The 17,078-nt window shown below is 43.5% G+C and overlaps 1 protein-coding gene across 1 annotated transcript in view; it reads right to left on the bottom strand.

Moving 5' to 3' along the window:
* LOC142303863 (dual oxidase 1-like) overlaps positions 1–17,078 on the bottom strand; it is a 421,125-nt gene that overhangs the window by 297,098 nt on the left and 106,949 nt on the right. The window contains exons 9-11 of the mRNA XM_075345668.1: positions 11,041–11,134; positions 6,184–6,274; positions 2,234–2,336 (exon numbers count right to left, since the gene is read on the bottom strand). Coding sequence (XP_075201783.1) covers positions 2,234–2,336; positions 6,184–6,274; positions 11,041–11,134 — 288 coding nt within the window. The remainder of the gene's footprint in view (positions 1–2,233; positions 2,337–6,183; positions 6,275–11,040; positions 11,135–17,078) is intronic.

Raw genomic sequence — 17,078 nt, 5'->3', positions numbered from 1 at the left:
GGGTGCCGACCTCTGCTTGTCATGGTTAGAACACTATATAGACCTAGGGTGTTATTAGGGATTCCATGGAGAGTTGCTTTATTATGGTCCTATTTCTGACTGATTTTTGCTCCATCATATAATTTGGTCTTACTATGGATGTCTTTGGGCCATGTATTTTGTTGGGTGAAAAACCCTCCCTATAAGAATTGTCGATTTGTCCATCCTGTCCTGTTTCTTATTCTTTTTGGAAGTGGTAGTTGGCATCTTGTCTGTAGGTGGAGCTAAATTGATATCGTAGGTTGACATCTATATGTGATATGAATATTTAATATTCAATTTTGCTCCCGCCGCATATCATAATTATTCTATTTTTTATGATATTCTGGCATTTTTATGATTTTTGAGTTTGGATTGATGGTGCCTGTTTTTTGTCATTGGTTTGAGATGATGGACTTTTCCTTACACTGCTTAGTATGGTGAATGACACAATGGCTTAAGGTTACCATTTGCTGTCTATTGATACCATGGGATAGTGAGTGTTTTCTTTACTTTCTCTCCCATCATGATTTTGTTTATAGAAAACTGGTGTATTCCAGTATGGCTAACGATTATGCTAAAAATCGCCGCAGTGAACGCAGTGGAAGGCATATTTGCATTCCATTCAGTAGTGTGGATATTGGGAGACGGTCCTATGGGTGTGATAGCGCTGATGTCATGCTTTCAGGAAGGGATCTGTGTGAGGAGCGCACTCTGTGCGTTCCACAGCAGTATGGAGATGTTGTGAAGGATGACGCTAAAAAAGTGGGCGGACCCGGAAGTAATCCAGCGTACCCTCCCAGCACACTGCTCTGGCTGTCCATATAAGGGATGATTTTTGAGCGGTGAGCAGGTATAGCACACCACAGATGAACTGAGGACAGTTGGACGTGGTAAGTGAACATTTGATCGCTTGAGTATGTTAATATATGTAATAGTTTGTTTAGTGGCTATAATTAGCCTTGTTCTTGGTAAATATTTTTCAAGCAGTGACCATGTTTAATGGTTGAAATGGCGCAATGTATGCGCACAAGGTTTTGTGCTCCCCTGATAAATCTGCCCAGAGGAAATGCGTCGGGGGCGTTTATACCATCTTTTGTTTCGTCCCTGAGCGTGATTCTATGAATGTGGGAAATCATGCAAGGATCATAGCTACACACATGGGTGAGAGCATTCCTTTACTATATAATGGAGTGGGTGATTGATAAGTATAATTTCTGTGAAGGTTGCTCCCTTCAGAGTGTTATTATTAATGTGTACTGGCCCTGTTTCTAGTTATACATCTACCTGATGGGCAGTCCCCATAGGTTTATGAAACTTCATGTGTCTTTATTGTTAATCTGATACAAATTGGGTTTTGGTCCTAGAATAGGACAACTGTTGGTCCTTTAATAGGACAACTATTTATCGGGTCTAGTACATAGTTTTGGGGTCAGTCACCTTTTATTGTGCCACAGCATACACTTGGACCCATTTGAGCTTGGTGGTCCATGTGTAATGCTTTATGAGCATTTAGTGTGTTTTTTTTAGAAAATGGACCTAGGTCATTTTTTAAAGAATGTATTAAAAGTTATAATTTAAGACTTTTTTCTGTATTATACATCTATCTTCTATTCTGACATAATACACACCATGTTTGGAGGTCAAAAGGTACTGCATATCACACCAATAATTCCATACCAACAGTAAATATACAGGAAACATCTTCTAATGGCTTTCTAGTAAATATTATATACATTTCCGTAAGTGGGTTTAATACTTCTTCCTTTTGTCATTTCTTGTTATTGCACATAACTAAATATATGGACATTTATTGGTTGATTTCTTTCCTTGTGTAGATTAGATGGGTTGTTACCAACATGTAGTAAGAAATTCATGTCAATAGCACCTTTAGAAATACATTTACTTAGAAAATTAGTGCTGTGCTCAATACTTATTTCACTGTATGCACATGAACCTATCAAGCTCATGTTGGGAGAGCCGTTGCTAGCACGTGCATGGTGGTCCAAGATTGGGTGGATTGGCAAGGATGAATGATTGAGCCACCATCATTTAATCTTGCTGGGATTCAGATTGATCGATAGTGATAAGCCATGCAGTCTTGCTGGTGAAACAGCGGGATCCTGCAAGTTTAGGTAATTTTCCTATGAAACAGTTAAAAGCGGGAGCATAACTACTGCACAAGAAAGCAGCATTAAAATTGAAAAATATTAACCTCGTAAATCTTCAATCACAACATTATCTTCATTTTCAGCGATCTGGGAAGCCATTCCAAGAATCAGGGCGTCTACATCCTGAGCCGCCTGCATATTTGGATTCTTCAATTGTAAAAGAAATGAAAATATATGAGACACAGATGGCTTAATTATCTTGAACATATTTATGACAATGTTTTCTATCTTATTTGCATTATTTTTATAATTGTCGATGGCAGAGTTTTAAGGGGCTTATTTAGTTCTTCCCAACAAAATCACATTTTCGCATGGTTAAGCTAAACATGCCAGCATATGGTAAAGTTAGAGCAATAAAATTCAATAGCTACTAAAAAATTGAAGGCCCCTTTTACAATGGCTACACAGCAACTGTTGGCTTGGCCAAAGTTGCACCAATTTGTCACTGCTACTTAGTAATACAAGTGGATGGAGTCGCATTGGTTGGAATTTTTGCAACTTCCATGTCATGGTTATCTTTCATTGAACTGCAATGTAGCAGTAAAGCCAGCTTTACACCTTACAATTAGGTGTGTGATCTCGTATGCGATGTGACACGCCCAAGTCGCATATGCGATTTAATGAGATCGCACGTAGGGCGTTTATTTGCTGTCACACATGCGTTAGTAGTCTTTTTGTAATTGATCAATATTGTGTGCGATCTTTTAGATCATGTGTTTTCTTATGCATTGTGCACCCTTTTTTTTAAATTAAATTACAACCATCAATTGACGCAATTACGTTATTTTTTTGTTTTATAAAATACACCAGAACGTGCGTTGCATTCAAGACTATTAAAGGCTTGCAATGCATGTTTTATCTGGCAACCCACTATAAAAATATCACACGTGCGTTAAAATTGCAAAAAAATTTTTTTCCCTTTAATTGTCATTCTTGTTTTTGTAACTTGCTAGGTAATGGCTTGATTTTAATAATGTTTATGAATCATGGCAGTGTTTCAAGGCGTTGCAGGATGCCATTTAAAGAGAGATTAAGCCGTAATGCAAGTGCGATTATTTAAATGTATGGGGATGGGCGTAAAAACTTGACGTTCAACAACACACCCACACAGCTGCTGACGTATAAAAGTTGGATTTGCAAAACCGTATGATGGTTGTCACACGTTTCAATTGACTATGTTCGTACAACAAAACGATGTATGAGGAATAAACGACGTGTATGCGATCACCGTATTTGCGTTCAATCTTGATCACACATAGGTGTCACACGCAAATACGTCACGAACGATGCCGGATGTGCGTCACTTACAACTTGACCCCGACGACGGATTGAAAGATCTATTGAAGCGTGTAAAGCAGGCTTAAGAGATTGAGATTGATTGACTCAGTTGGAATCCGCCTGAAAAATGCATCATGTGTACATATCCAAAAGTGGATTTTCCTGCAGAAATGCAGAAAGTTTGCTTTTGATTTTACCATTCATGTTGAAAAGCATAAATTAACATGCTACAGATTAAACATTCTTCCCACAATTGAATCTATGTTTCAAATTTATTTAACAGCTGAAATGCTGCAACAGGAGTTGTCCACAAAGTTGTAATTTGCAAATCAGTGGTGGAAAATCTACAGTGTATTCACTATGGAACAATATACTCAGAAAACAATAGTAGTTCTGACTTACTTTTAATGTTACCTCTTTGTGACGTAAATTTATGTCATGTGGTTACAAAGATGTATGGAGCAGACTCAGCAAATGAGGCTGCACCATATTTGGCAGCTGCAGGCTTTAACCAATCAAATTAGTTGACAATGTCAATGGCTGAAAGCAGCACTTAAAGAGGACCACCCACCTGGATTTTCTTATATAAACTAAAGCCTGTGCTATACTGGCACTATCATGCTGATTCTAAACATATCTTTAGTTGTGACATTGGATGTATACTTTCTGAAATACAGGCAAGTAAAGTTTGTGAAATGCACTGATATTTGATTGATAGCAGCTACATAATATCTAATAGGTGGGTCTGGTTTTGCTAGTTATTCCCACCTCAGTCTACCTACCTGTCCTTCCTCCCCCTGTCTCTGTTATTACAGAGGGAGGAAGGATGGAGGAAGGACAGGGAGGATGAAGGACAGGGAGGACGAAGGACAGGCAGGCAGAGAGAGGTGGGAAAAACTAGCAAAACCCGCCAGACCTATTAGATATTCTGTAGCTGCTATCAATCAAGTAACAGTGTATTTCATAAACTTTACTTGCCTATATTTCAGAAATTATACATCCAATCTCACAACTAAAGGTATGATTAGAATCAGCATTATAGCCCCAATATAGTACGGGCATTAGGTTATATAGGAAAATCCTGATGGTTGCTCCTCTTTAAATGGCCTGGTTGCTAGTGCATGCCTTTACCAACACCCATAAAATAGTTCCCATGCTGCGATCAAAGGCAGCGATTGGGTTACAGCTAGGGATATGCTGAATGTCTCCATGGCTAAAGTTTGGTCTACGAATAAAGCATAGCTATAATTATGTAATGCAGAATTGCAGTATATAGTATAAGGCTATGTGCGCACACAGCGTTTTTTGATGCTGCAATTTTGTGCGTTTTTGGCAGCAAAAAAGGCACAAAAACACACACGCGGCAAAAATGCGCCAGAAAAAACGCGCCAGAAAAAAAGCATGCGTTTTTACCGCGTTTAGGTGCATTTTGCTGCATTTTTGATCACTGCAGTTTGCTGCGTTTTTCCAATGCATTGCATAGGTGAAAAACGCAGTATTAAAACGCAGGAAAGAATTGACATGTCCATTTTTTTTTTAGCTCAAAAACGCAGCTAAAAAAAAAATTTCTGTGCAGACAGCAAAAATGAAAAGTCATAGACTTTGCTGGGGAAGCAAAGTCATGCAGCTTTCAGCCCAAAAACGCACCCGATAAAACGTGCAAAAACGCCACGAAAAACGCCTAGTGCACACACAACCTAAGCATTTAAACTATCGTAGGTTTATATCCATAGAGGGGATCAAAAAGTAAAATAAAAAACAAAAACAATGATATTATAAAATAAAAAAAAAATCAAAGCTTCAATACATTTAACACTAGAACTACTGGACTCGTGACACCTATATAGAAATACATGGTGCAAAGTAGTCAAAATGACTACCTCAGTAGTTCTAGTGTAATTGTTGTGACTATAAATGTGTGATTTATCGTACTATAAGGTGATTTAAACTGTGTATGAAATGTTGAAAGGAAGAAAAAACTTAAAAACTTGAAACTCCAATATTGATGTTTGGTCGCCTTGCTCAACCCCCCAAAAATTCAATAAGTAGCAATTAAAGCTTCATATGAACTGCAACATGGTATCAATAAAAACATCAGCTCAGTATGCAAAACAAGAAGTCCTCATAAAGCTCCATTGATAGAAAGATAAAACAGTTATGGGTCTCAGAAAATGGAGACACAAGCCCAAATGTATTTCTTTACAAATTTCTTAAAAAAATATAAATAAAAATATAGTGAGATCGGTATCGCCAGAATTGTACAAACCTAGAGAAAAAAAGCTGCAAGGTCTTTTGTCCCACAAAATGAACTTCATAAACAATGGTTAAATTGTATTTTATTTTTACTATTACAATGCACTTGGAATATTTTTTCCCTGTTTTTTACTGAGACTTGTGTCAATCAAGACCACAATTTATCCAACAAGAATAATTCTTCCATATGAGTAGGTTGATGGGAAAATTACAAAGTAATGGCTTTTGAAAAAAGGGGAGGAAAATGGAAAATCTTCAGTCATGAAGGAGTTAAACCTACAATAGATCATCCATATAATTACTTATTTGTTTTTTTATGCATCATTTGCTTATCACTCTGTAAGACTAAACTGACACCCAATGATGCATATGATATCTTTCAACACTCCCAGAATTTGGCAACTATGTTGTGTTGACTGTAAGATGATAATTAGTAGTTGGCCAGGCTGCAGACCACTCGTACCTCTCGTCTCCAGTAGTTATCGCAGAAGCGGTAGACTGGCCAGGTGCCACCCAATGAGTCAGTGATATTCTGAAAAGCACAGCTTTTATCTCTACAGAAGGTGAACACAATGGAATAAGAGGGATGAGACGTGAGAGTGAAAATATTTCAGACATATAGAGTCATACATGATGCAACTATTAAGCTAAATTCACTTTCCAAGTCTTGTTTCACAGGTGTGTCCAACAAGCCTATTGCCCAACGGCAATTAATGTTTGCAACTTAGATGAATCATTAGTTTATCTTGCAAAAGACTTCTAAGTCTTCTTTCAGCCTCTCATCCCCATTTAAGAAATACATTATACTTTAAAGGGTTATTCCCATCTCCACGTTCCTATCCCGAGTAGGAATAATAATAATAATAATAATAATAATAATAATAATAATACTAGCAAATCCCTATAATTAGAAATGTAGTATAGTTCTCCTGATATAGCCATGTCTCTTACCTCATGTGCAGGGCATTACAGTAGCTTGAGTATCTAAGGTTACATCCACGTATATAGGGACTGTTTGTTGCAAGTGGTCATAACCAACGTCAAACTGGCTACCGGAGGAAGCTCCAGTAATGCCAGGCCTGAATTCAGTTACCTGCATTGCATTCCGGAGATGTCACCTGAGCTCCAGAGTGCAGTCTATACTGCACCGCAAGCACCAAGTGAATGATTCCCCGGCGATTGTGGTTCAGTTCATGACAGCTACAGACAGACCGGGCTGCTCTGGTGCTCTCACCTGAAATCCGGAGATCAGCCTGTCCGCAGCTGTCATGAACTGAACCGTAATTGCCGGGGAATCAATCACTCGGCACTCACGGTGCAGTCCTGCAATCTCTAAGATCTGTCCAGGCTGCAGCTGAGAGCTCCGGAGTGCAATGCAGGTAACTGAATCCAGGCCTAGCATTGCTGGAGATTCATCCAGTAGCCAGTCTGACGCTGGTCATAACCATGGATACCTAAGCTGCAATACCTGCACATGAGGTAACAGACATGGCTATATCAGTTGAACTATTCTACATTTCTAATTGGAACGATTTGCTAATATTATTATTACACCTACTATCTATTGGGATAGAATCTTGGAGATGTTAATATTCATTTAAGTATGAGATGACACTATTACCGTTAAATTGTGAATGTAGTTTTTTTTGATAATTAATATTTATATGATAGCTGTTTACCATATATTACATACAGTATAGAGGGGATATAACCTATAATAATGGAAAGATTCTGAACTCAGATCAGATGCAGTAAGTGCCACTGAAGGAGCCTTATGCTGGAACTGTCTCTTACCTCCTTACTCCGCTCCCCTATGTCATTCACTACCAGCAACTATACACACACACACATTTTATATATATATATCTATATATATAATTGCCTTATTCTGTCTGTCTGTCTGTCTGTCTGTCTTGCTCCAAAATTGTGTCCTTACGGTGACACAAAGCTGATTGGCCGCTGGGCTCGCCATGGCCCCGCCCCCCCACACGGATTGGCCGCTCGCCCAGGCAACTCGCCCACGCCCCGCCCCCCTCACGCAATGCACGCTCGCTCTGGCCCCGCCCCCCGCACGCATTCCCCGAACCGACCGACACGGAGCCACGACTCCCAGGTGAGTACTGTACCCCCGGGAGCCCACATCAGTGTACGCCGCCAACCCAGCCGACACATACCCTCGCATTGCTGGGGTTGCCGCCGTATGCTTGTGTGGGCTCCCGTGTGAGCGGGGGATGGGATACGCTGGTAACCATGGTAGCATAGTTACCAGCGCATCAAGGTCCTGCAGCGGCGGAACATACACACATGCACACACACACACATCAGATCACACTCGCTCTCACACACATCACATCGCATCCACACACTCACAACATCTTGGGATATCGCTTGCTTCTCGGCAGCGATACTGTGGAGTGACCTTCCAGGACCTGCCAGGGGATCACATGGCCAGAAGCATGTGGTATCTCCGGATGTTGTGAGTGTGAGTGTGTATGTGCAATATCGTCAATGTGTGTGTGCGTGAGTGTATGCGATCGGGTGTGTGTGAGTGTATGCGATCGGGTGTGTGTGAGTGTATGCGATCGGGTGTGTGTGTGTGTGTGTGTATGCGATCGGATCTGTGTCGGCAGAAGAGCATGGCGTGCTGGAGGAGGGTGGGAGGAGAGAGGCTGATCCTGGGGAAGGCTGGGAGAGGGAGGCTGAGAGAAGAGAGGCTGATGCTGGGGGAGGCTGAAGCTGGGGTAGGCTGGGAGGAGAGAGGCTGATGCTGGGGACAGAAAAGGCTGATTCTGGGAGGAGAGAGGCTGATGCTGGGAGGAGAGAGGCTGATGCTGGGAGGAAAGAGGCTGATGCTTGGAGGAGAGAGGCTTATGCTGGGAGGAGAGAGGCTGATGCTGGGAGGAGAGAGGCTGATCCTGGGGAAGGCTGGGAGGGGGAGGCTGAGAGAATAGAGGCTGATGCTGGGGGAGGCTGAGGCTGGGGTAGGCTGGGAGGAGAGAGGCTGATGCTAGGGACAGAAAAGGCTGATGCTGGGAGGAGAGAGGCTGATGCTGGGAGGAGAGAGGCTGATGCTGGGAGGAGAGAGGCTGATGCTCGGAGAAGAGAGGCTGATGCTGGGAGGAGAGAGGCTGATGCTGTGGGCAGAGAGGCTGATGCTGCGGGCAGAGAGGCTGATGCTGCGGGCAGAGAGGCTGATGCTGGTGCAGCCTGGGGGATGGAGCACGATGGGGGGTGCGCAGCATGGGGGATGGACCACGTTTGGGAGTGCGCAGCATGGCGGATGGACCACGTTTGGGAGTGCGCAGCATAGGGGATGGAGCACGTTTGGGAGTGCGCAGCATGGCGGATGGACCACGTTTGGGAGTGCGCAGCATGGCGGATGGAGTACGTTTGGGAGTGCGCAGCATGGCGGATGGAGCACGTTTGGGAGTGCGCAGCATGGCGGATGGAGCACGTTTGGGAGTGCGCAGCATGGCGGATGGACCACGTTTGGGAGTGCGCAGCATGGCGGATGGAGCACGTTTGGGAGTGCGCAGCATGGCGGATGGAGCACGTTTGGGAGTGCGCAGCATGGCGGATGGTGCACGATGGGAAGTGCGCAGTATGGCGGATGGAGCACGTTTGGGAGTGCGCAGCATGGCGGATGGAGCACGTTTGGGAGTGCGCAGTATGGCGGATGGAGCATGTTTGGGAGTGCGCAGCATGGCGGATGGAGCACGATGGGGAGTGCGCAGCATGGGGGATGGAGCACGATGGGGGTGTGTGCAGCATGGGGGATGGAGCACGATGGGAGGTGCACAGTATGGCGGATGGAGCACGTTGGGGAGTGCGCAGCATGGGGGATTGAGCACGATGGGGGGTGCGCAGTATGGCGGATGGAGCACGTTTGGGAGTGCGCAGTATGGCGGATGGAGCACGTTTGGGAGTGCGCAGCATGGCGGAGGGACCACGTTTGGGAGTGCGCAGCATGGCGGATGGAGCACGTTTGGGAGTGCGCAGCATGGCGGATGGAGCACGATGGGGAGTGCGCAGCATGGGGGATGGAGCACGATGGGGGGTGCGCAGCATGGGGGATTGAGCACGATAGGAGGTGCACACCTCCCCCCAACACACACACACACACACAGCACTGCACAACACACACACACACTGGGAACCACAAACTCCGCCCTACACAGACACCCACACACACAGACATCGCTGCACACACACAACACCCAACACACAAACACTGCGGCATACATAAATATATGCACATACCGCACAACACACACATTGCACAAAACATACCTCCCCCCAAAACACACCACACACACACAAACCGCGCAACACACACACACACACAACGCTACAGACACACAGCACTCCACAAACAACACAACACACGCAACACACATACAACACCGCTCTCACCCCCCGCCACACCCAGACAACACCCAGAACATGTACAGCGCCCTACACAAACACTTGGTAAGTACACACAACAACATCTGTATATATAACAAAAATAATACATTAACTACACAATACGTAAATTCTAGAATACCCGATGCGTAGAATCGGGCCACCTTCTAGTGTATATATATATATATATATATATATATATATATATATACACACATTAGACACATAAATACAGAATAGACTCATGCATATACAATACACATGCATTTATCACACATTTATCTTATGTTGTACCGTTTTGTTAGATAATAGCTGTTTCTTTTTTGTATTGGGTAAAGATTTATGTACTGTAATAAATCCACCTCTTCTGCACCAAAAAATGTTTATGTGGCTTCCTCAAACCCCTTATAAAACCCATAGACTATAGTATTAGAAATGCAAATGGTAGTGGTGACCTGGAAGTGGGGCTTTTATAGATTTTGAATTAGGAACACGAACTTCACCTCAACCTCTTAGCCTACTAAAGTATTATTAGTTCACAAACCTATAAAACTATTACTTCCACCATATTTTAAACTGTGTATGATACTATGTTCAATAATCTTTTCATCCATTTACACTTCTGTTTCTGTATTTGTCTACTGAAATTGTAGGAAACATGAAAAACATTCCAATTATTTGTCTGCTGTTAATTTACTGATTATGATCTCGCTAAACAAGCTTAATAAAACAAATTATCTCAGACTAATCTATGTAATACCTCGTGCAGGTTACAGTTGCTCTATGATAATTGTAATAATTTAATAATGTTCATTACGAAACAGTCATTGTATACTATATGGGGCTCTTAAAGCCAGTGCCATCACCTATGTAGATCTAATTTCATTGTAAACTAATTAGTTATATTAAAAATTACCTGGCATAAATACCTGGTGGCACTAATGAGGATAGGAACTGGAGGACAACTTGGAATTCATTTGTAAGACTGGAGTCAACGTGTTGATTATAACCTGTATATGAATACATTACAAAAAAAGGTTAATCAGATTTATTTTGAAAAGTGTGCATGTTTTTCAGGTTGTAAAGGGTTAAAGAGATTTGGTTACACCCTATAGGACACTTTTAGAATTACACCTATGTAATAACCACAAACCATATACCATAAATTCATATGACTATATAGCTCCAACCTTACCATTATATTGAAAAAAAGAGTATACCCATGACAACTCTAAACAGGACATGCAATGGCGGACACTGACAAAAAAGGGCCCCTGTGCAAGAACAGTATATGGGCCCTTTTCTGTCCAATAACCCATCAAAATTCACAATTACACCTGTTTTGGAGATAGAAATGGGCCCCCTTACACCTTGGGCCCCTGCACAGCTGCACAGGTTGCACCAGTGATATATACGCCCTTGAGTTGAGTGAAACAGCCTGTTTATGATTGGTCTCCTCTATGAATCAATTAATTCTTTTCTCATTGACCTTGTGCACTTACAAGCCAACATCAATAGTTTAATTCTTACCCAAAAAATTGGGCTTGTTAAATTAGTTACATTTTCATCAAGCTTTCTCATCTAATAACTACAAGTTGGAGTCCATTGTTTTCTAGTGCAAGGCTACTTAATATTCTCCACTTGGGCCTGACAAGGCAGACTATGGTGACGACTGAGTGTCTCAATTGTTTTGTTCTATACATTTAATCTTAAAGTAAGAGAATATTCTCATCTTAGACATGCATGGTATATGCACAATATATGCCTGCTTATCAGGCCGATTTCTGATTTCCTATAGAGGAACAGGAGTCGGTCATGTTGGTAATCCATGGAGCTGTGCAACTATACCCAAGCCTAAAGGTCCCATCACACACAACGAGATCACTAACGAGATCGTTGCTGCATCACCGTTTCTGTGACGCAGTAACGATCTTGCCAGCGATCTCGTTATGTGTGACACCTATCAGCGATCAGGCCCCTGCTGTGAGATCGCTAGTCATTGCTGAAGGGACCGGACCATTTTCTTCAAAGGTGATGTCCTGCTGGGCAGGACACATCGCTGTGTTTGACACCTAACAATGAGCTCCTATACAGGTTGCTCATCGTTATACAGGTCGCTCATCATTACAGCATCGTTGGTAAGGCCTGACTGTGTGACATCTCACCAGCGACCTCCAAGCGACTTACCAGCGATCCTTATCAGGTCGTATCGTTTTTGGGATCCCTGGTAAGTCATTAAATGTGATGGGGGCTTAAGGACTAGGAGCTCCTGTTTCTAATCTGCCTCCCCAGCAGTGGCTTAACAGGATGTGGTTGACATCTCACAGGTCCTACAGTATGGCTTGAGAAGTAATCATGGAAGGTAACAGGCTAAAATGTTTTGGGTAAAAAAAAGCCTAGAGCACTGGGGGACTGTTTGCTCCTCCTAAGGACCAGAATGATGATCATTGGGAGTACATTTTTACATGTTTTTAATATATAGTGTATACAATAGCCTATATAAAAGCTCACTGCACTGACATTCATTATGCTTTTTAAAATGGTTAATAAAAATATTTTGAGGGCAAATGACTGGCGTGTTAATGTATATGTACAGGCATTGTATACATACAGAAGAAGTTATGGCTTGGCTTTTTGTTAAACAGTGGTACAACAATTATCCCTGTTTGGGGAATAACAATAGACTTGTTATTTGCTTGTTGTTATAGATATGAAAGGACAATTGCAGATGTGTATGCCATTAGACAAATTTCAGCACTGCTGTACTGTGTGCAACAGGGTGGCCGTTATTCATCACAAAAGTTATTTTAACCTGTATGTCCATTCTGGTACTTGTAGTGCCATGAGTCTTGTATATCAGGGCCAGGTTTTACGGATATCTGCAGAGAGGGGTAGGTCTGGCTATCCATATTCCTCCACATATGGGTGTTTGTCATCTGCTGTTAATATGGAGAATGTTTGTTTGCCACATGGTCAGTGTGATGAAGCTGCTATGCTTCCAATGAAGAACCTCTTGCAGAGGAGTGTTTAGGTGGACCGGGTCAGGGTGAGGAGACTGTGATGTCTCCAGGAAAGAGTCCTCCGCGAAAAGGGAGGATTCGCTCATCCATACCAGGACCGTGGATAAGAGGTTTTGAAGCCTCTCGGAAAGGTACCTCTGGAGAGGGGTGCGTATATTGTCCGGTGTCTATGAGTGGAGTCAAACATAGCTCCACTGGGATACTTGAGTAGTGTGTTCGAACCTGTGTGGGCATACCATGAATAATACGGAATTGAAATCCATGTGTGCTATGTACCGGAATTTCTGTTTTTGTATAAAATAAAATCTTCTTCATTACTAAAAATCCTGAATTAGAGAGTGCTGTTTTCCTAAAGTAATAAGCTCAGAACTGCCAGTAGTAAGTGGAATCCATTCCATACTCATCTAGTTTTTCGAAATGTATGGCCAGAATCTGTCTTCATAGACAAACTCTGGCCAAAAGACTATATCAGTGGCATGGAAACAAAGCCAAAATACTCAACTTCAACTTAACACCACTTAATGTATTAGACGCATCTGTTAATTGGCATGTGCCACCCCCAGATATGTACTCCAGCCAGGGACAAGAGTACATTCTTAGAGTAAGTTACTCCACTAAACTGGTGTATCTATTCATGAATTTGATGGGTAGACCTAGCCATACCATGTCCTACCCATGCCGCACCCCTTCTGTGCCATATTGGCATAGCCAACTTAGACTGGAAAGTAAACAGCAAAAGTTGCAAAAAAAAAAAAAAATAAATTTTAACTTATTAAAGTGTTTTATACCTGGGTTCTGCTGTAAACACCTTAATGAATCAACCCATAGTGTGAACTCATTGAAACTTAACTACTATGCTTCCCCAAAAAGAAAACAATGTCTCATATTATTTTTTGCTCTGAAAAATTTGCTTATTTTCAGGGAAACATAGCTACTCCCTATCTACTGCTAGGTTTACCCACAATGTACTACTGAGTTTATCTCCAAAGAAGGCAGACACCCCCCAGGAGAATAGAAATTTATCAGACCCTGGACTTGTAGAGTTGGCAAGTCTATAGACTGCTCTTACATACAGGTCTGCTTCGCTGTCAACTCCTCCTGCGTTCCACAGCGTTGCTCCCTTTGTGTTCCACAGCAGTAGCTCCCCTTACATTCCACAGTGGTCGCTTACCCTTCATTCTACAGTGATCGTACACTCTGCATTCCACAAGAGTAACTGTCCCTGCCATCCATAGAGGTCACTCCCCCTGCATTTCACAGCAGTCGCTCCCCCTGTCTTCCACAGTAGTTGCTCCCCCTTCATTCCACAGAGGTTGCTCCCCCTGCATTCCACAGCAGTCACTGTCCCTGCTATCCATAGAGGTCACTCCCCCTGCATTACACAGAGGTCGCACCCACTGCGCTCCACAGTGGTCGTTCCCCCTGCATTTCACAGTGGTCACTCCCCCTGCATTCCACCGCAGTGGCACCCCATACTGGCCAGCAGCAGTACCACTCGCACAGAGTTAGGCTTCTTTCACACGTCCGTGCCTCCAGTACGTGTATGGTCAGTTTTCTCACGTACCGGAGACACGGGCACACGTAGACCCATAAAAATCAATGGGTTGCGCTCACGTGCGTATTCTGCCATGGACCATGTGTAGAGCATACGTGTGCCCGTGTGCTCCACATGTAGACATGTCCACGTTTTCTCCGGCATCACAGGTGTCATACGGAACGCAAACAGGTCACACGTAACACAAACGGACCCCACAGATGTGTTCCGTGTGACACGCGCCGGAGAAAACACATGTATCTTCGAGAAAAAAAACAAACCTTTACTAACCTTCTTCAGCCCTCCTGTCTCTGCCGCAGCTGTCACTTGCTTCCAACCGCCACTCATTATGCTAATTGAATATCCACTTCACTGCGGCGGCAGCAGCGGGGAGTCGGCAGGACCAGAGATCAAAGATTAGCAGCACGGACAGCTACGCCAGGGACAGGTGAGCAGAAAGCTCCCGATCTCCGTGTATTATCACGGATAACACACGGAGAACACACGTGTTCCATACACACAGCACACTGAGGGCAATACGCACCTTTGACATGTCCGTGAAAAACGTGCGTGATTTTCACGGACGTGTAAAAGAGGCCTTAGTGAGAGCGGAGTGATAGTGCAACCCGATGTGTGTCTGTGAGTGGAACAGTGAGGGACTTGACAACGATACCCTTGCTAGCTGTAGTTGTTTGGGGTCTTTTAAGTGCATTATTTTTTGAGGGGCTGTCTGCTTTCTTTTGAGGCTGTCTTCTCTCTTTTGGTGCTCTTTTATCTCTTTTTGTTAATGTCTGCTTTATTTAAAGAAGTGTCCTCCTCTTTAACTTTTTCAGCTGCAACAAGGGTTTAATTTTTGGAGTAGGGTTTATATTTTAAGCGTACTCCAAAACGGCCAAAAATTCCTGCTAGGGCTTATTTTAATGATAGGTCTTATTTTCTGGGAAACACAATTGCCTCTCAATCACTGCTGTGTAGCACTCAGCTGTGTGAGCACTGCAATATGGAGTTCAGTGCTGTGAGCAAACACATGGATAGAAGGAATCGCACATCCATGGTTTTTGCAGTCATAGCTGCCAGCTCACCTCAGAACGATTGGATTGTAGTTGTAGTGAGCACTTCTATGCAATAATAATCCATCCACCTCACAGGTGTGGCATATCAAGATGCTGATTAGACAGCATGATTATTGCACAGGTGTGCCTTAGGCTGGACACAACAAAAGGCCACTCAGTCAGTATCTGGTGTCACCACCATTTCCCTCATGCAGTGCAATAACACATCTCTTTTGCATAGAGTTGATCAGTTTGTGGCCTGTGAAATATTAGTCTACTTCAAAGGATTGCAAATATATTTTTATTCAGGGAATATAAGGATAGTATATAATACCATTTAAGAGATTTATAAGCAAGTCAATATCTAATACACATACCTAATGTATCTATGGCTATAAAATCTTTAGCTGATCCAATAAATGTAATTTTCTTATTAGCCCTCTGAACATTTGTATAAAGTGTGTATATATATATATATATATATATATATATATCTCAAACACAAGTGTCGCAGCGGAGGAGGGGACGCTGCGCTCTCCCACTGCTCGGGTCCGGCTGCTGCTGCTGCTCGGTGGTGGCTCGAGCGGTGGGCCGGATCCCGGGGACTCGAGCGGCGCTCCTCGCCCATGAGTGAAAAGGGGGGTTTGATTGTGGGGATTTGATATTGTCCGTGATGCCACCCACGGTTGTGTTGAGGTTGGTGACACCACCGCTGCTTTGGACGGGGATCCCGGGAGCGATGGCAGGGAGCAGCCTGGATGTTAGTTTTCCCCTCCGTGGGTAGGGGGTTGGTTGTCCTGGGGCCCGGTTATGGGGTAGGGATGGATGGCAGGCGGGTTATGGGGCCTTGTGAGGTGCAGGGTCGCGGAGGCAGCGCTGTGCCGCACGGCACGGTGGTACTCACTCAGCCAATGGTAAACATAGAGTCTCCGGTAAAACAAACGGCTGGATGGACGGGTTCCACAGACGGCTGCGGTGTTTCTCCTCCCGGCAGGTTGATGGTGACTGCCTTTTTCTGCACCTGTGTAGTGTAGACGGTTCCAATGGGTTCCCACCGGTAACCCGCTCCTCCAGCTTGAAGGTTGCTGAAGGAGCCCCTTTTGCCCGCAGGCTCTGGCCCTGAGAACTTTAGCCTTGGCGGTGACTGTGTTTCCCTCTAACGGTTGGACTGTTGCCTTCTGTCGGGACTTGGCTGCTGGGAAACCCAGGAGGTTCCCTTCGCTAATGGATTTGACAAATTGCACAGCGACTTGACGATGGCTGTTTCACATCTCTTAGTGCTTCGATGGATCCAAAGTGGACCCATCAGAGCACTAAGAGGTGCGAAACGGTCATCATCCGTCTTTAG

This window comes from Anomaloglossus baeobatrachus, chromosome 4, assembly GCF_048569485.1.
Source record: "Anomaloglossus baeobatrachus isolate aAnoBae1 chromosome 4, aAnoBae1.hap1, whole genome shotgun sequence".
NCBI classification, from domain to species: domain Eukaryota; kingdom Metazoa; phylum Chordata; class Amphibia; order Anura; family Aromobatidae; genus Anomaloglossus; species Anomaloglossus baeobatrachus.
The sequence above is the reverse complement of the archived record's forward strand: the minus strand, read 5'-3'. Positions and strand labels throughout refer to the sequence as shown.